This window comes from Gymnoscopelus microlampas (assembly GCF_963454915.1).
Source record: "Gymnoscopelus microlampas genome assembly, chromosome: 5".
NCBI classification, from domain to species: Eukaryota; Metazoa; Chordata; class Actinopteri; order Myctophiformes; family Myctophidae; genus Gymnoscopelus; species Gymnoscopelus microlampas.
Window position 1 is genome coordinate 9,490,300 of NC_139942.1, and position 20,080 is coordinate 9,510,379.

The following is a 20,080-nucleotide window of genomic DNA, read 5'->3' on the forward strand; positions in this document are numbered from 1 at the left end:
CACATTCAAGACAGTGTAGAGGGCAACACGGCTTTAACCAAGACAGTTGAGCAGTCTTTCTATGTCGACAACTGTCTTCACAGCACATACTCTACCGACAAGGCCAAAGGTCTTGTTGACGACCTCCGCCAGCACCTACAGTCAGGAGGTTTCGAGGTCCGCCAGTGGGCAAGCAATGTGCCAAAGGTCATCGAGCAACTGAGGCCCGCTCTGAAAGTAGCGAACTATGGCTCTCTAAATCCAGTAACGACCTTCAGGAGCCTACCTTAGGTCTACGCTGGAATTGCCTCAGCGACACCTTGGGGTACAAGCATCGCCCGGTGGAAACCTTATCACCGACCTTGAGGAACCTCTACCGAGTATTAGCCTGTCAGTACGACCCTCTTGGCTATATCCTGCCATTCACCACAAGGGCTAAGGTCCTCATCCAGGACCTGTGGAAGGAGGAGGTTGGCTGGGACGAGGTGATTCGACCCAGAAGTCTGCTAGACCAATGGCGTTCCTGGGAACAAGAGATTCCGCACCTTATACGCCTGGAGTTCCCCCGAGCCTACGCTCCGCCAAAGGCCGACACCGCTACAGTCACCAGGGACCTCCACATCTTTTGTGATGCGTCAGAGCGGGCATACGGCTCTGTTGCCTACATGAGGACCGTGGATGACCAGCAGGAAGTCCACATTTCCTTTGTGCTCGCTAGGTCTCGGGTGGCCCCCCGCAAACAGCTGTCGATGCCACGCCTAGAGTTGAGTGCTGCCTTCACAGGTGCTCAGCTCGCCGGGGTACTCCAAACTGAACTCACCGTGCCCGTCCAACGAGTTGTCATGTGGTCTGACTCCACTACAGTTCTACATTGGATCAAGTCAGAGTCCTGCAGATACAAGGTGTTTGTGGGCACCCGCGTGGCGGAGATCCAGAACCTGACTGAGCCAGATAGCTGGAGATATGTGAACTCTGCCTTGAATCCGGCAGATGACATCACTCGGGGTCTGACCCTGGAGGAGTTGGCACAACCACATCGATGGCACATGGGACCAGAGTTCCTCTACTTACCTGAAGATCAATGGCCTACCATGCCCTCAGCTGAACCTGATTCCGATGACGGTGAGCTGAGGAAATCCGCCATCATTGGTAATGTGACCATCTCTCCCGCTCCCCAGTTACCTGCCGTCGAAGACTTCTCTTCATGGAAGGAGCTCATTCATGCGACAGCCAGGTCCCTTCACGGGGCGGCTGATTCTCACACCTCAGATCAACTCGAGGCAGCGGACTACCTGAATGCCGAGAGGGCCCTCATCCTACGTGCCCAGACGGACTCGTTCCCGGAGGAGGTCAAGGCCCTCAAGTCAGATAGGGCTCTTCCCTCCGACAGTCGGCTGAGCTCGCTAGCCCCAGAGTATGATCATGTCACTGGCCTCCTCACAGTTGGAGGTAGGCTACGCAGAGCAGAGAACCTGGAGATTGACGCCATCCATCCAATCGTCTTGGATCCACAGCATCCCCTGACAAGGCTGCTCATCCAAGATTACGACCAGACTCTTCTCCATCCTGGGCCAGAGAGAGTACTTGCTGGTCTACGCCGTAAATACTGGGTCCTCCGTGGGAGAGAAGCAATCCGCAAGCATCAGCACTCCTGTCGAGAATGCCAGCTGTGGCGAGCAAAGCCTGACGTGCCCAAGATGGCTGACCTTCCACCTTCTCGCCTACGTCTTTACAAGCCCCCGTTCTATTCCACTGGAGTGGACTGCTTCGGGCCATTCCAAGTCAAGATAGGACGCCGTAACGAGAAGAGATGGGGGGTTGTGTACAAATGCATGACTACTCGTTGCATACACCTTGACCTCCTGGAAAGCATGGACTCTGATGCTTTCCTGATGTCCCTGAGACGATTCATCTCACGTCGAGGCACTCCGTTCGAACTTCTTTCCGATAATGGCACCAACTTTGTCGGAGCGGACAGAGAACTGCAGGAATCGTTTGCTGAGATGGCGCCCAGACTGAAGGAACAGCTGGCCATGCAGAAAATCACGTTCTGTTTCAACCCTCCGAGTGCACCGCACTTCGGCGGAACGTGGGAGAGAGAGGTAAAGTCAGTGAAGACTGCCCTCAAGGTCATCCTTAAAGACCAGACGGTGTCCGAGACCGTCCTCCGGACAGTCCTCATTGAAGTGGAGGGTATCATGAACGCCAAACCATTAGGCTACCTCTCCTCGGATGTTGCGGATCCAGATCCCATCACTCCGAACATCCTCATCATGGGACGCCGGGATTCGTCCCTGCCACAAGCTGTCTACGACTCCAGTGACCTCCTTGGGAAGCGTCGCTGGAGACACAGTCAAGTGTTGGCTGACCATTTCTGGTCCACCTTCATCCGCTACTATTTGCCAGGTCTACAAGAGAGGCAGAAGTGGAGGAAGGACGGCAAAGAGCTGTCCGTCGGTCAGGTGGTCCTCATTGTGGACCCGCAACTCCCTCGGGCCCTCTGGCCGGTCGGGAGGGTCACTCAGACATACCCTGGAGCTGACGGACGCGTCCGCACCGCATCTGTACAGGTGAAAGACAAGATTTACCTGCGCCCTGTGTCTCGCCTGGTGCAGCTACCGAGTCTTCCTGACCAGGAGGACCCCTGAAAGACTTTCCTGTTTATGTTCAAATGTTTAAGTAGACATTTGGGGGCGGCTGTGTAGGAAAGCCCTCGTTGACTCAGCAGTCCTCGTTGACATAGAAGTCATGTTGACCCAGCAATGCTTTGATGCATCTAATTAACGACTAGTTTAGAAGTCATGTTGACCCAGCAATGCTTTGATGCATCTAATTAACGACTAGTTTCAGCTGGTGTTCCTTTCCCAGTCAGTTGATGCTCACCTAATGAGCGATTATGTTCAGCTTGTGTGCTCTCACTCAGCCAGTTTGACTTTGTTTGACATGAGGAGCAGTGCTATTTCTCTGACTGTGTGTGTGTGTTCATGCCAGTAAAAGTAAGTGTCTTATTGTTTGTTTAGAATATGATGCGATACTTTATGTTATTATCATGTGCTGTTTTATATTATGTATGTTTGAATATATTACAGTGACTGTACTTTCTGTGAACTGTTTGTTGATGGCTACTAGCTGTGCAGTACCCACTGTTTATTTGAACCGTGATGTTTCATGTAACAATAATTTGATTGTTGATTTATGTTATATTATATGCTAAAGGCAATTTGTATTTTGTGTTTTGTAGACCGCACGTATCAGAAGTAAAGCAACTGAACCAAGCTCCTCTCCTGTGACTCTTTTACCGGAATCACGGTCTATAGTGTACCAGCTCTATTCTAGCAACTGTAGAGGTCCTAGTCCTCTGTTACAGGCCTGTTATAGCGCCACCATGAGGCTCTGAATTGGCATCCAGGGAGTGTGTGTGCACAGTTTCAGTGCGATGAAGCCAACAGTGCCGGAGATTAGCTGTTCACAGACGGACGGGACAACAGACAGACACACGGACGGACGGACGGACGGACGGACAGGGTGCAAAGCGTAGTCTCGGCCGTGCCTTTTGACCTGGCGGAGCCAAAAACAAGCGATATACTCTTTCCCAAACCTCCTGGGGAATACCATAGTGCGCAGTGAGTGCCAATGGCTCAGAAGGTAGAGGCCAAATTGTCAAGAGTGGGCGTCCCCAGTCCAAATATGATTATTTTGGGGTTCCCCAGTGCAAATATGATCATTTTGAGGGCTCTCCAGTTCAAATATGATTATTTTGGGGGGTCTCCAGTTCAAATATGATTATGTATGGGGGTTGCGGCCTGAAAAGGTTGAGAACACTGGGTTAGAACACCAGGTTTTTCTTCAGATTGTTTCTAACCAAAGGAATCTGCGGCTTGTCCCACCCTGCTGGTGGCTTCTTCTTGATCACCTCCTTGATGGCCTTTTTGAGAATAGCCTGGATTTCGCCACCGCTGTAACACACAAACAACACAACAACAATTATTCTACCAATGATGCTAATTAAATGTTGTGTTCCATTCTGGTCAAACAAAGTCAGGCTGCTGATATCGTTCATGTTGGCTCACTGGAAACACTCTGCTACACCAGTGGGTCTCAAAGTGTGGTCCAGGGACCCTCATGGTTCCTTGAGCGGGTTCCAAATTGCCCCTTACGGGTGTGTAACTCAGAGAGTGTACAAATGGAACCAAATGTACCCGTGCGGGTTAATTTGATTCCATTTGTACACTCTCTGAGTTATGGGGGTCCTTTAAATGAATACGATAACCACTGTGCTACACAGAGCCTTAATTAGTCTAATTGGTAAGACATGTGAAGGAAGGCTGCTGTGCATATAGCCTATTGACTGAACATTATGTTGTAATGTAAACATTGCAGCAGGCCTACACGCAGTAGAAGTGTGTATATATATATATATATATATATATATATATATATATATATATATATATATATATAAACACACAATGTCCTTTTTAGATGCGGCTGGCACCGCTTAAAAATGTTGTTGACCAAGTTTGACTTAACATTCCCTAATAATATTCATTTATCAGTCTATATTATACTAGAGTTTCGGGGGGCTACGCCCCCCTCAACCCCAGCCGCGCACGGGGCCCAGCGTGGCCGCGTGTATATTGGGGGACCCAAATCGCCGGAGTAAAACTGTGGAAAAGTAAAAAAAAAAAAATTGAAAAATTGAAAAAAATATATTTTTGATGTTTGAGGGGGACCCCCGCGGACCCCCTGCTGGTCGACGGACCCCCTGTGGAGTGTTGGGACGCGCGGGGACCCCCCTGGAACATGGCGGACCATTTCGGTGTTTTTTTTCTTTTCATGAAGGTGGTTGCTTGTTGCTGGCGCTGGCTGTGCAAACCTGGCAGCCCAGCGCATGCTGCCGCACGTTACACCAGAAATGGTGCCTGGAGAAAATGGTGACCAAAAAAAAAGTTTGGAAAAAAAGGAAAAACCCCCCGCAGCGGCTGGCTGCTGTTGTGGTGATGAGGTCGTGCGCACGGTAAACGGTACGAAGCTGCCTCCCCTTCCGTTTTGTCCGACATTTGGTGAGTAGAATTAATTATGTTGCGCGGTGGAAAAGGTGTATTGCGCAGTGAGATGTCCCCTACGCGAGGCGTAAATTCAGCGCGGCCGCCGTGGCGAGTCAGTTGGCCACATGTGGTCTGGCGGTGCGTTGTTTATTCGATAACAGAGCTGTGGGGTGTGGACACCGAGGGTGCGGAAGTCGGTCGCCATTTATATAGTTAGATTCACGTTTTCTTTTCAAATGTTTAATTATTTTGAGCATTACCTTTCATGGCCTTCATGCAGTTGCTTGCACACAGCCTGTGTGAAATCGGACCCATACACTTTGTCATGATATGAACAATGACCCTCCTTGTTTGCTATGGCGACCAGAAAATGGTCTTCCATGGAATGTTCTTCACTCTGTCCCTCCAGGCCAGCATCAAATAAGAACAGTTTGGGTTTGTTCTCCAGGACGGGACAGTTCTCTACATTAAAAGGTGTAGTTATGTCTTTAATGAAGAGGATCTCCTCATCAGTCCCCACAACACCACCCTCGTATCCGTGACTACTAATGTAGCAAACAAAGGCATCTGTGTGCTGTAGAGGTTCCTCTACACGCAGGGCAGTGAAGTCTGTGTCTTTAACGGACCATTCCTTTGCATTTAACTTCTGTAGTTCACTGATGTTCTTCAAAGAAGAGATGCATTCCAGTGTCATCTTCATTTGTCTCTTGGTTTGGTCTTTACACATCAACACCCTGAACCCTAGCATGTCAAATAAACGTCCCACTTGATCTGCAGGAGGAAAACAAACACCCTTCACTCACTAATCATTTTCAACCTGGTGTCCCTGTTTTTTTTGGTCATAGGATAAATAAAACTCACAAATTCAAAATATTCAAAACAATTCAAAAATTCAACGATTGTCAAATATACTGAAAATAGCAGATCTATAAGCACAACGTGCCGTGGTGCAAAGCTTTGTGAGCATAGCTATTTTCCCCATGCAACACTGAAGTACTAGGTACAAAATAAGGCTTTTAAGCTTGTGGTTAAGCTTCAAACAGCAAACAATCACTTACAGCATAGTGTTTAGTTTTCATGTCAAGTTGACATGCTTGTAGAGAGCAATTTGTGACAAAGATAGAATGATCTTCAATTTATAGATTATACCTTTACAAACAAACAACAGTAAAGAGTATGAGGGTATTTGTAACAGTATCCACACAACAATCATACCAGCATCCTTGATCGCTCCAGCTCGTTTCTTTTTAGAATCCTTAAACTTCTCATTGACAATGATAAGACAGAGACCTCTAGGTTTGCTGTTCAGCTGGTACTGCTCCTTCTAAAAACATCAGAAACCCATTTTAGAGTTTGAAACAAATACACAATGATACACAACAATGTCTGCTGCCCAACGAATCCCAACACACTGAATGTCCAGCATTACTATGAACTGTAAATGAAACAAAAAACAACTTATTACGCTCTGTAGGACAGAGGAGCTTTCTATACGGTACTGTTGCCTTACAAAATTATGTGAACAATACACTACTTATACTTACATGTACCTTCTTCAGTAGTTCTATATCGGGTGAAAAAAAGGCAAGAATAAAATTACATTCCAAATGGTTTATTTGTAAAAAAAACAAAAAAAACATTAGTTTTATAGAATTGTTTGGAATAGTCTTTTTGTAGGCTGAAGGGCAGTTCACACCCAGCACTATAAGTATAACGATAACTATATGAGCATCCACACTGACAGTGATGAACGATCATTTCTGTAAACCGTCTTCCAGCTGTGAGCCTGTGTCAGAGCCCGGAGGGGGGAGAGAGAGATCCCTAACACTAACCCTAACCCTCTTCAGTGGTGCTGAACAAAGCAAAGCAAAGTTTGTTGTTTACCCAGGGTGTTGGACTAAGTGCGGAACTTATTTACAACCAGACCCTGCATGGAAGCCTTGCTCAAGGGCTATTCAGCGGTGATTCATGATTGATGTGATGAATTGGGGAATCGAACTAGGGACCTTCCGGTATCAACCTAGCCACTATCTAACCACTAGGCCACCGCTGCCACTATCGACACATGAATAGGATACATGGACAATCTGACTCTGATTATTGAGGCGAGATAGTTGTACGCACGCACGCACGCACGCACGCACGCACACACACACACACACACACACACACACACATACACACACACACTTACTTTTTTGTTCGTCGGTGATGTCTTTGTCTGGTTGTATAAAAGTAGAGATGTGAGACAGTGGTTGGTCAGTGTGAAGACAGTGGTTGGTCAGTGTGGAGACACTAGTCATTATTATCATTATAGATAGATGGATTTATAAATATACATTTGATAAATAAGTTAGTTAAACATTTGAAGGCTTACCGGTTTTCTCCTTCTTTTTCCAGTAGAAATAACCACCCAGTATTGATGCCAGCAAGATCACTGTAATCACAATCCCTGCAATCCATCCTGCATTTAGTCTACTCTCCTTCCCTGTGTGAATAATAGTTATCATTATTAGTTATAGTCATAACCTCTGAAAGACAGTGAACCATGACACAACTGTTATACAATCAAATTGACCCTATCAACAGTAGTGTTAAAATGGTTCAATCCACTGTCCTGTGGCCCAAAGCCCACAGGTTTGATTCCTGTCTTGTCTCCATAACAGCCATGTGTCCTGCATGGTACAGTCAGTCACTCTGCATAAATGTACATATTAACACGTGAATAAATGTGCATTTATTAATGAATGTACATTTACTGACACTGAGCGTATACGTTAATCACAATGACTGGAGGAAGGGTTTTGAGTAAAACTGTTTTAAGAATTTGCTATAATTGCTTACACACAACAGAAACCAAGGAGTATATATTTCAAGAGTGAGAGATGACAGAAAACATCCTACGCCTGATTCCTCCGCACAGGGGGGAAAACTGCAGCTGAAAGTTTGATGGAATACATTTTTACACGTTGAGTGACGTAACTTCTTTTCCATTGCATCTTATGAGCGGTCGGGTTCTTGTGAAGCCGGCCTGCGCACGCATCCTGACTGCTATCAGCGTGACGTCGTCTGATAAGGGATTTATAGGTATACTAAATGTTAAATTAATCATTATTGAGCGACTGCATTGCCTATTTCTTGCCTAACATGACAAATCAAATCAAATTCAGAATAAAGTCTGACATTTTGAGATAATCTCTTTGGTGCAGTAATACTGATGTCATGCAGTCACTCTCAGATGTGGGTTTAAAGAGTTTTACAACAGTTTTGAACACACATTGGCTGAGCAGTCTTAATCAATGACCAGAACTATCCATTTATTAAAAAAAGAATTACAAATGACTGAATACAGTCTTACAGTGTGACGGAGGTCTTTACAGAGGTTCTTCAAGGCATTAAAGAGCGATGGAAACATTCATTACCTGGGATGTCATAGCGTGTCTCAACCGTGTGGTTGAAGCGTGGTAGATGAACTCTGCAGGTCACATGTCCAGCTCCTCTCACTGTCACATTGCTCTGGACAGCATAACAGTGTTGAGAAGGTCGGTCTGTCACGGAGGATTCAGCAGTGAAGTTGTTTCCCTCACTGTCCAGCCAAGACACCTCAGGTTGTGGAAACCAGCACCCAGAATCACATGTCAAAGATAAGCCTTCGTCTATTGATCCAATTACTGAGATCACTGGCTGAGACACAGCCCCTGCGAAAATAAATAAACATCATCATTATCTGTCTGTCTGTCTGTCTGTCTGTCTGTCTGTCTGTCTGTCCTTATACAATTTGTACAATTTGTACAATTTGAACCCTGGCTACTGTAGCAGTTCAACAGTTCAGGATTGGAATTTGAAAATTCTTGCTCAACAATCATTTTTTATTAATTAAAGTTATTCTGTCCTGTTCTTTCCTTTGTTGTTGTTTTCACGTCCATGTATTGACCATAATCTTACCAACAAGTAGCTGGATCTCTCTGCTGCTGCGCAGGTTCGTAACAAAACACTTGAACTTCCCCTCGTCTGAGAGCTGCACCCTGGACAGCTTCAGTGAGATGTTTCCATGAGGAAGCTCCTCGTGGAACAGAGACGTCCTCTTTTTGTACAGCGGGTTCAGAACATCAGAAATCACTCCTCCATGTTGGAGCATGTGCACATATTCTGGCTTCAGGCCATGTCTGGTCCACTCCACGGTCCACTTGGCTGCACTGACAGAAGGTTCAATGTGACATGGAAGGATCACATCATCTCCCACTTTGGCCAGCACGGGCTGAGAGGACCCGATCACCTGATGTTGTCCTTCAAACAAAACAAAATTGTTTTAGTATAGTGATAGTGTGGAATTCAATAAGCAGAGACACGGATGAACATGGACTCTGTGATTGACGATTGACCACAGGTGTGTTTGATTGCAGAGGAACTCTGAAAAGAATAAAGTCTCAGTTGGATTTTGTACTCATCAACATAATGTTTTTTGATCGATTGCAAAATGTAAACAGCATGGAGGTACGGCAAAACATTTAGGCTAAAAGGTGTGCGCCAGGCCGAAAGGCATAGCCGAGACTATGTTTTGCACCCTGTCCGTCCGTCCGCGTGTCCGTCTGTGGACAGCTAATCTCTGCTCCGGCACCGTTGGCTTGATCGCAGCGAAACTGTGCACACACACTCCCTGGATGCGAGAGCAGAACCTCTGCCCCAAATGTTTCACATGGGCCTGTTATAGCGCCACCAGGAGGACGCTTTTTGCAACAAAAAATATTTTGACAGTACTTTTATCCAATCACGCAAATCGGTACATATGATCTCTATAGTCATGTGATCAGGAGGATCTGTTAGATTTGTTGCAAATCATGCAGGATTTCTTCACCTCTTATCACACTTTTGAGGCCTTGCATCAGCCTAGTAGTGACACTGCATTCCTTTAAATCCTGTCATACCCATCATTAATCTGTCATCATGTATGCAGCTGTTTTGACTCTCAAGTGCATTTTTACATTGTTGTATTTGCATTCCTTACATTACATTAAGACTTTATCATCAAGCTAGAATACTTACTCTTTCCATACTCAGTGGAAACCACAACCATTGAAACTTCTCGACAAACACGAAACTAGTTTAGCTGGTATATCTACCTCTGCATGTCCTCAAGTAACTCTGTCCTCTGAAAGGCCCGTAGTCTCTGTAGTAATAACCATATGATCTGTAATATGCACCCACTCACCGTTGCAGCTAAGAGCTCCTTTTGCTCATGTAACGTGTTATGGAAGCACTGTCTGTACTGATAAGACCCACTTAATGAAATCCCAAACAGAATAGACTAGGACAATGGCACATAATGCCACCTGCCAGCATACAGTGGATGATTTCACAGTCTCCAGGTTTTGTTCAGAATAGATAACCACTTTAACCCTTGCACCCATTTTTGGCAAGAAAAGAAAAGAAAAAAGTGTTATGAGCTAGTAGATTGAGTTTGTTGTGGTTAGGTGGCTCAGAGCTTAATGCAAAAATACTATAATTTTACTACCACTATCTATGGTACATTATGAGTCCATTAGTAGGCTATACATTTAGGGCTACTGCAGTATTTCTGGTAATATTATTGACCACTTATTTTGTATGTCCATAGCAAAAATAAAATATGAAAATGTCCATCACAAGCTGGCATGGTGATGACCCCACTGTATACTTAACGTTACCTGTGACAGATGTGCTGTAGCAGCTGGTCCATAATAGCAGGAAAAGATGGAGATAAATCCACATCCATGAGTTCACAGCACTGATACTGACTTGGAAGGAAAAAGAGGAGATCGCCATGATGCCCTGCTCCTTTGTCGTATGGAGGAGTGCAGATATGTGTATGAACTAAACTTGTGTACAGTCTGTAATATTGGGCGGTGCTTGTTTTTTTTTTGCACATCTTCGTACAGTAGCTACTGTATGACTTACCTATTACATTTGTCCCAGTAGAGGTTGCTGTGGCTCTGCAGTTTTAATGCATTCTATTATAAGTACAGAATGCATTTCTATACACTTCCCAATGCACTGAAAACACCAAGAAAAACATTCCATCTATACCAATATGGACAAACCTCATCAGAAAAAAGGATTGAAGGATCATAATACAAAGCCCTTTGAAAAGCAGAATAATGAAGTATTGCATTTATTGCATTTATATCTAAGCCCTGACCAGCTTGACACACCCAGGTGGGCCTTGAGTTCACAAAGGTAAATTACCCCTTCGTATGATTTGCTAGATCATGCATGAATAGAAATAGCACACCCTGTCCTGCGAAAATATACTGTATAAAGGAGAAAAGGTTAGACTTTTGTTTAACACAGCTGAGCCTGGATTGAACAGTGCTAACGTGTCATTTATATGCAGTTGTAACTTGTACACTACAGTGAGGCGTGTTCAGGACATGTTCAACGGTGTACACAACTAGCTCAGCTCTCACACACCTGAAACTAATGTAAACCACAGCTTCCCACAGGTGTGCTGCCAGCACACGCAATCACACACACACTTGTCTGTGTCTTTTGTGTAGGCACTGTGCACATTGGGTTTTGTGGAGAAACATCTGTTTATTGTTGGTTTAGTTTATTATTTTATTAGAAAGATACAGGTACAAACATTAACAGTTGCAGAAGCGTTGTGTGAAGTATCGCACACACACACTGAATTATGAACCATTCTACTGAACTGGTTTAAATTCAGAGCTGAAGACCATTTCCAACACCAGTCCCTTGGTGGGCAGTGATAGTTCAAGCACTCATAAAAATTACATTTTACAGTTTAAAATCTTCAAATCAGTTCACATAACAATTAATAGCAAGAGGAAAAACTGCCCTCCACAACAACAACAACAACAACAACAACAACAACAACAACAACAACAACAACAACAACAACAACAACAACAACAACTACAACACAACAATAATATCGATCGATGGATATTGTACATGTATTTATGTAATCTTCCTTCTACATGCAATGAATGTCTTTGAAAGACAGAAGCAGGAAGCTTACAGTACAAATCAATTCAAAAATAGTCATTAGAATTCTACATCCTGCAAGGTCTAGAAAAATCAAGATAGTTTATAGTAATTTATAATACATTTCTGACTGTTTCCACAAGTACAGTAGCCTACAGATGTGGTTGAAAACAGAAGCAAATTGAAAACCTAAAAGAGTACCTGTAAATTGTGACACGCACCCACGCACACATGAAGATGATGGCATATATGGATGTAACTGTCGTGTGTGTGTGTGCGTGCGTGCATGTGTGTGTGTGTGCGTGTGCCGTGTGCGTGTGCGCGTGTGTGTTTGTTTGTTTGCCTTTCTTTACTGAGTCTTGCCAAGCAAATTATGTACTGTATCCGGACTATCCGACAGGACTTCATTAAGGTTGGTCTACAAAAGATATAATTTCAACAGACATAATATGCATTGTTTTCTGGCATGACAAGCAACACAAACAGCACAGTCAGAGGAAGCAGAAGTGAGAATGCTGGGCAGGACTGCTGGCTATAGGGTGAAAAAAACAACCACACAAACCTCCAGTACGTATGGAGCATTTTTGTCTCCAAAGCCAGATACGTTCCACATAAAGTAAACATATTGGAGCTACAAACAATTCAGTCTGGAACTGTTGTTTGGTACAAACTACAGACACAAAACACCCGGAGGTGACCAGATTTCCACACTTCTTTTGTGTTCGAACTTCGAATTGATCCAAAAATATGATTAAAAAAAAGAAAACAGAAAAAAATCCTGTGTGTGTGTGTGTGTGTGTGTGTGTGTGTGCGTGCGTGCGTGCGTGCGTGTGTGTGCGTGTGAGAGATGATCCATCATATGTGTTGACCTGAACAGGAGTTAAACACACCCATCTACCCGTCAGACAGTGGACTGTGTGACAGGCAGTGGTGTCACATTCAACAGTTCTGATTGGCTAAACGGCTACCTCCATGATGACATCATTGATGCCTCTTCTCCTCGCATTGGCTGCAGCTAAGAGAGAGAGAGAGAGAGAGAGAGAGAGAGAGAGAGAGAGAGAGAGAGAGAGAGAGAGAGAGAGAGAGAGAGAGAGAGAGAGAGAGACACAGAGAGAGAGAGAGAGAGAGGAGTTCATAATATCAGCTACTGTATACTGAAGAGTTCACCAAGCCAGAAATGGTCTTCACAATTGACAGGAAAAAACAAAACAAAGATAGGCAGAGATATACTATATGCATATCTGTAGCCTCTGTGGTTTTCTTAAGTAGCCTACATGCACACAACAAGCTTCTGGTGCAACAGGAAGCAGCAGTAGTAAGGAGAGAGTGCCATGAGGACGGCTGCTGTACAGCAGATACACAATAAACTAGAAAAAGTGCTCCTCGGAGCACAGGTCTCCGTCAGGTCAGGTACGTTATTCTGGCCTCCTGGTGGCACTATAATAGGCCAATGTGAAAAGGGTGCCATTTATTCTTAGTTCTTTCATGGCAATCAGACACTGCATTCATGATTTGAGGCATTTTGTTCCAAAAATGTGTTTTGCTAAATTAGACCTGCTGGTGGCGCTATAACAGGCCAATGTGAAAAGGGTGGCATTTCTTCCTCGGCCTAGTGGGAATGTGCGTGTGAAATTTCACGGAAATCGCAAGCTGCGTTCATGGTTTGAGGCTTTTTGTTCAAAACGGACCAATCCTGCAAACTTTGGAAGCCAACCATAGGCAATGAGGATGGAATATGGGAAATCGGACAGATCCGTGTTGATCACATGACTATAGAGATACTGTATACCGATTTGCATGACGTTTGGATAAAATCTGTAGGAGTAATGTAAAAAAATGTGTTTTGCACAAATCGGCCTCCTGGTGGCGCTATAACAGGCCCATGTGAAAACATTGGGGCAGAGGTTCTGAATTGGCATCCAGGGAGTGTGTGTGCACAGTTTCGGAGCGACCGGGCCAACGGTGTCGGAGATTAGCTGGTAACACACAGACAGGAGGGACACACACACACACGGACGGACGGACACACGGACGGACGGAGGGTAAAACATACTCTCTCGCCATGCCTTCGGCCTGGCGGAGACAATGATGGTGGTCCTATAGGATCTAGGACAGCAGTTCCCAACCTTTTCTATAGATCTAGGTCCTAAATCCTAGGATCGAGGATCTAGATCCCAGGACACAGAGGGACGGTTTATTAGTGTGGCGGCTGTGGCCTTTACCTCTAATCCTGTCTCTGTATATGAGTAGCAGTATGAAGGCCACAGGTTAACCCATTGAACCCTGAAGCCGATTCTACATGTGTCCTAAATCTCAACAGTATTCTGAAAAACATATGTTTCTATATCAGTGGTGCTCAATCTTTTTCATGTCAAGGACCCCCAAAATGATATGCATTTGGCCGCGGACCCCCATCAAAATATCTTGTTCCAGGGAACCCCCAGAAGCAAAGTTTTGAGTTAAAAATGTTCGCTTTAAAAACATATATATTCAAAGATTTGCACACATTTTCACGATTTTTCAAAAATAGCCAAAGTGTAAAATAATGCTTTTTTAGCTCAAATCAAAAAATGACACATGTCCCCGGGTTTGTCTCACCTCTAGCTCTGTCTCTCAGTATGGAGATGTAGAGGATGGTTGACGCCACGTAAGGACTGAGCACCAGTAGGTGAATGATCAGTCTGGACAGAGACATGAGGGGGGGTGCAGGGGGGGTGGTAGATGAATCTGCAAAGAGAACAACGGTTTTCAGTATCCACACACTGGTTCATCTTCTCATGGTGAAAACGGTCAAATAATCCTACAAAAGGCTCACGACTCACCTGTCACTTCCATCCAGCTCTCTGCTGATTCTCCAAGGTCAGAGATGTGACACTTGTAGAATCCTTCATCAGATTTGTTGACATTGTGGATGGTCATCTGTCCTGTAGACTCAGTCCTGATGAGGGATCCGTCTTTATAGAAATCAGCTTGGAGGTCGGAGGTTGGATTAGTTGTCTTGTCTTTGTAAAAGCAGTGGAGTGTGACATCACTTCCCTCCGTCACAGGAAGAACAGGGCTCTCCAGGAACACATCTCCATCTAGAACCACCAGCATATTGAGTTATGAACATGTTGTGGTTGGTCAGGTGGCTCCACAAACTAGATGAAATGTATTGTTACGTATATTGACTGTATACCAGAGATCATAAAGTTGATGATGTTGCTGAGTTCTTCTGACTCGGACTGACACCAGTAAACTCCACTGTCCCAAGGATACAGGTACATGGTGCACGATGCTCCTACACACAATCCCAATGAAAAGAAAGAGAGATTTCAGTTAAAAGCTATCTATCAATCAATCAATCAATCAACCAGTCAATCAATCGGTCGGTCGGTCGGTCGGTCGGTCGGTCGGTCGGTCTGGACAATTAACTGAAATTCTAGATGCATTAAGTAAAACACAAAAAGACTGATTTATATCTACAATGAAAAGATGTAATTATAGTGTTGAAAATGTGGTTAACACACAAGTCTTAACCACATACCGTCTCAGTGGCCTTGTGGTTAGAGTGTCTGCCCTGAGACTGGGATGGTCGGGGTTTGATTCCCCGGTCGGGTCATACCAAAGACATGGGTTGGCATTGGGAGTAAAGCCCTGTGACATAGTAGCGTCATGTCCAGGGAATGGACTTGTGTATCAAACTGCCTCACAGGAGACAGGCACCTACCCTATGGGCCTAATGGCTTACTTATATTGACATACCTTTGGTTTCTCCCCATTCACTGTTGCAGGTTCCATTCCCTCTGGTACTGGTGTGTCTTCTCACAGACCAGCCTGGCACAGATCTCCCTTCTTCCTCACAACTCAGTGAGATGGACTCAGATTTAAAGAACTGAGATTTGTCAGGAAGGACTCTCAGAGACACTGGGGGCAGGAAGAAAAAAAGAAAGAAAGAACACAGTGATGAGAGGGAGAGATACAAATGTCTATCTGAAGACATTATGTGATGTCATTAGAAATAAGTGTCCAGAGAAAGTGTTGTTTTGAGCGGTGGAGAGTTTTGGACATCATGTCCAGAATGTTACACATGTACCGAGCCACACTCCTCTGCTCAATGTTTGCTGCTTGTGAGTGTTGCTCTGACCCTTTGCATAATAGGAAAGTTACATTGAGAATTGATTTTAAGATCTTAACTGTTTGTTTTTAAAGCCCAAAATGGGCTGCCCCCCGCCCCCTCGTTTTTATCAGAGCTCATAGAGCCGTACATCCCAGCCAGAGCGCTGAGGTCAGCTGACCAGTCGATCTTGACTGAGCTCAAATCTAGTTATAAGACCAGAGGTGAGCGGGCCTTTGCAGCGGCTGGCTCTAGACTCTGGAACAACCTGTCCCTCCATATTCACTCTGCTCCTTCACTAGAGGCCTTTAAGTCTTTATTGAAGACACATTTTTTTCACTGTGACCTTTGACACTGTTTGATTGTGTAAATTGTATAACTTTGTAATGCAGTTTTTAGCCCTTTTTATTTCTCTTTGCAATGCATTATTTGTTATGCCTCTTTTTGTTTTCTTTGTCTTTGTTCAGTGTTGTTTCTTTGTTTTAACCTGTACAGCACTTTGGTTGACCTTTGGTCGTTGTATTATGTGCTTTATAAATAAAGTTTGAGTAGAGTTGAGTTGAGTTGATGAGCACTGAAACGAGTTGCATGGCATTCCTCCTAGCACGTCTTTACCACAGGAATGCATGGAAGAAAAGCACTGGCAGCTCAAATAACACTTTCTGTAGACCCAGTAGGGGGCGATCACACACAGACACGTCACTACAGGCAACATCATTACATCATATTTTTCCATGTTTTAATGTGGAGATCAAGTTATCATGAGAAATCAGCTCTTGTTCTGTCGTACACACGATACAGCACAGACTGCTATGTGATTCTCATAAAGCTAAAGTAATGCATTCAATCACCCACTGCTCTGTTTCAGTTTAGTGTAAAATGGATAGGGGCATAAAAAGATGTCTTCTAACAGACAGGGCTAATATGGACTAATGGCCTGTATGGACAATATGCAAGGGATAGTGAATGGTGAGCAGGTCATTGTTGAGAAATAACCCCCCATAGTGTGAATAGACCCTGACATGAAGCAGAGGGGTCTTTATCACCGTGAAGGACTTTATTTCTCAACAGTGATCTGCTCACCATTCATTATCCCGCTTATAACATGGCTACATAATAAAGCAATTAATATAGGCTATTAACACAAGACGCAATAAAACAATTTCATTGATTTTAAAATGATTTAATTGCTTATGTTAAAGAAAGATGGGCTATTAGTCCACGAGATTATGCCAGGTGCGTCCACCAGTGCAAAAGGTCGGCTCGCAAAACTCCGGTAGGAAGTGTTGATGAAATATGAATCAATATTGTGTAATAATGTGTTTTAACTGGATGGTTGGAACACTGTCTCACACTACCCATAATGCCTTGCATTGAAGTTGTCTCACCATCTGTCTGAGCAGGTCCACAGTAGACGAGGAGATACACCACTGTGTGGAGAGAGAGAGAGAGAGAGAGAGAGAGAGAGAGAGAGAGAGAGAGAGAGAGAGAGAAGGGGGGGGGGGGGTTAGTTGTGAGCCTGTAGATCAGCTATTTTCAAATAGACCCCACTTTGAGAACCACTGCAATAGCTCATTTTGTGTGTGTGTTGTCAATAATCTTTCACTTTGCCACGTACATTAATCAGTTCATTATCCAACTATATAACTGTACTGCAGACCACAGGTGATCTAGATGTGCGTACAGTGCACCCACACACCTTTAATCCCCTCATATGTGTTTGGCAAAGTTCAGACACAGTCTAGTGTGCCTCTCTGCTAGACTAGCAGAGAGCAGTGGGTTGGGAACCGTGTTTGGGCCGCGGACCAATTTTTATGGGTTGCGAGTAATTATGTCCTGTTTTGTTTCCTACATAAAATAAAGATTCAATAAATAAAATGTAAAGAAATCTAATAATTTCTATAAATACATTTTTTTTTAAAGTCTAAGATGTAGTGAAAATAGCAGATACACAAGCTCACAACGCGCTGTGAAGCTATTTTCACTAGGTTGGGTCCCAGGCAAATGTCAGACTCTTTTGGAGCATCTAAAGTGCAAACTCTGAGTATACCTCCGGTCATGTATGATTTTGCAAGCCCGTAACATTCAAGGAACTGTACCAGACTGGGACTGCACACTCCAGCATCAGACGCACATAGCCTGTGTAGATTGAAACCAATTCAGGGTTTCACATCCCACATTTCTTCAGGCGACACAGGACAAACAGCTTGCTATTGGCTGAGGTCAACATGTAGTCCACCTGACTGTCCCATTGCCATTTCACGTCACTTTGAATGGTGATCCCCAGGACCTGGACTGTGTCACAGACTTCAAGTATGTTCTGGTCAATGGTGAGTGTGGGCAGGTCCGGTTTATGTCTCATGCCACTGATGCCAGTGACAAGTACAACTGAATTTTGTTTGTGGATTGAGTTTCATTTTATGCTCCATTACAGATGCTAAGACCATTCAGGGTCTTGTAGAGAAAAAAAGAAACTCATACGTTTTTGAAAAGAGTAAAAGCAATACAAATATGTTTTTTTCTTGCCATGCATTAACCAATTGAATAAAGGCTTTTTAAGTTTTCCCTTTTTTGCCATTTAACACTTCAGGTTCTGTTGGAGGGTGTGGCAGGCTACATGGGACCTCCATGTCTGGACCAGAGTCATATCATCCACATACAGTATTTCCAGTGGTCTGTTCCATCCTGTCACAGAAAACCACTGTGACACGAAACCAAACTAAGGAGCAGACACTTCCTCATTGATCACATGTACTGCTGCTGCACACATCTACACTCACTCAAATCTACTCTCCACCCCGCCACTGCTTTTAAAACAGCTGCAGCTATGGTTTAGGATGGTGGGTGCTGCATGTGACGTGGAGCACCTAGCATGTCTATTTCTCAGCTTCCCATGCCACTGAGGAGCTCCGCTCTGCTCATCCTGCAAGCGAGTGGTGCTAGTACCGTTAATTTGAGCAACTTGGCCACTTGTCTCTAATCGTTAGACTCCCAGTCCGCAGTCGTCAGGTTCGAATCTCACTGCCATCGTGTAGATTTTCCCCGATCCAACGCTACTTTTTGCAGACAATTTATTTTCTCCGATTAAATGCTAGGTTAGGAATAAGGTTAGCTTTAGACATAATTGCCAGACCCAAGGGGTCGGCCTACATGAGGCTTTGTCCCCCTTTCGTCCATACATGGGCATAAAAGTCTGTCCACTTTGTGGAAAAGTCTGTCCCCCTTTCATCCATACATGGGCATAAAAGGGACCTCTGAATTTCGTCCCCCTTTCGTCCATACATGGACATAAAAGGGAATTTATTCTGGGTCTGGCAGAACCAGGTCTCCTGGTCTTGTTTTACTGAGGTTAGGGTTAAGAATAAGGTTAGCTTTAGGCATCATTTTACTGAGGTTAGGGTTAGGAATATATGGTTATAGCTTTAGGCATCATTTTACTGAGGTTAGGGTTAGGAATAAGGTTAGCTTTAGGCATCATTTTACCAAGGTTAGGGTTAGGAATAAGGTTAGGTTTAGGCATCATTTTACTGAGGTTAGGGTTAGGAATAAGGTTAGCTTTAGACATCATTTTACTGAGGTTAGGGTTAAGAATAAGGTTAGCTTTAGGCATCATTTTACTGAGGTTAGGTTTAGGAATAAGGTTAGGTTTAGGCATAGTTGCAAAAACGCTCAACAAGGCAGAACTGTCAATCACAGCGACTACTGGCCAATCACAGCGTGTCCCCTTACCGGGTCTTGCTCAAACTAGCGGTACGAACACCACCCGCCATCCTGAAGAGGGAGAGTTCTAGAACATGTTTCCCAAAAATAACGTTTTCCTCCTCAACCCAGACAGCCTACTGCTGCTGTCTGCTCATCCCTTTGTACGGTTCAAACCATGAAGCAGTGGTCCCCCACCTTTTTACCTAGAAGCCCCCCTTCTTACATTATGACACAAGCTAAATTACCCCTACATGTACATGGACACGCACAC

The 20,080-nt window shown here is 44.4% G+C and overlaps 2 protein-coding genes across 2 annotated transcripts in view; both read right to left on the bottom strand.

Annotated features, from left to right (window-relative positions):
• Positions 1 to 3,623: 3,623 nt before the first annotated feature.
• On the bottom strand, positions 3,624 to 10,852 carry LOC311045702 (butyrophilin subfamily 2 member A1-like). Its single transcript, XM_084057662.1, has 9 exons — positions 10,712 to 10,852; positions 8,973 to 9,314; positions 8,450 to 8,725; positions 7,405 to 7,515; positions 7,222 to 7,248; positions 6,572 to 6,591; positions 6,243 to 6,351; positions 5,288 to 5,798; positions 3,624 to 3,935 (listed from the first exon to the last, which is right to left on the bottom strand). The coding sequence occupies exons 1-9, from the start codon at positions 10,827 to 10,829 to the stop codon at positions 3,806 to 3,808; spliced, it is 1,644 nt and encodes a 547-aa protein (XP_083913788.1). The 5' UTR covers positions 10,830 to 10,852; the 3' UTR covers positions 3,624 to 3,805.
• Positions 10,853 to 12,917: 2,065 nt separating this feature from the next.
• LOC311044768 (Fc receptor-like protein 5) overlaps positions 12,918 to 20,080 on the bottom strand; it is a 39,670-nt gene continuing 32,507 nt past the window's right edge. The window contains exons 3-7 of the mRNA XM_084056547.1: positions 15,756 to 15,917; positions 15,190 to 15,291; positions 14,834 to 15,091; positions 14,610 to 14,738; positions 12,918 to 13,026 (exon numbers count right to left, since the gene is read on the bottom strand). Of these exons, the coding sequence (XP_083912673.1) occupies positions 12,968 to 13,026; positions 14,610 to 14,738; positions 14,834 to 15,091; positions 15,190 to 15,291; positions 15,756 to 15,917 (710 nt within the window). The 3' untranslated portion in view covers positions 12,918 to 12,967. The remainder of the gene's footprint in view (positions 13,027 to 14,609; positions 14,739 to 14,833; positions 15,092 to 15,189; positions 15,292 to 15,755; positions 15,918 to 20,080) is intronic.

Bases quoted from the DNA above. Each gene is read 5' to 3' on its own strand.
- LOC311045702 (XM_084057662.1), bottom strand. From the start codon at position 10,829: ATGGCGATCTCCTCTTTTTCCTTCCAAGTCAGTATCAGTGCTGTGAAC. The intron at 7,249-7,404 runs GTAAGCCTTCAA...TTATACAACCAG, and splicing joins GAAAAAGAAGGAGAAAACCG to ACAAAGACATCACCGACGAA. The intron at 5,799-6,242 runs GTATGATTGTTG...TTCCTCCTGCAG, and splicing joins TGGAGCGATCAAGGATGCTG to ATCAAGTGGGACGTTTATTT.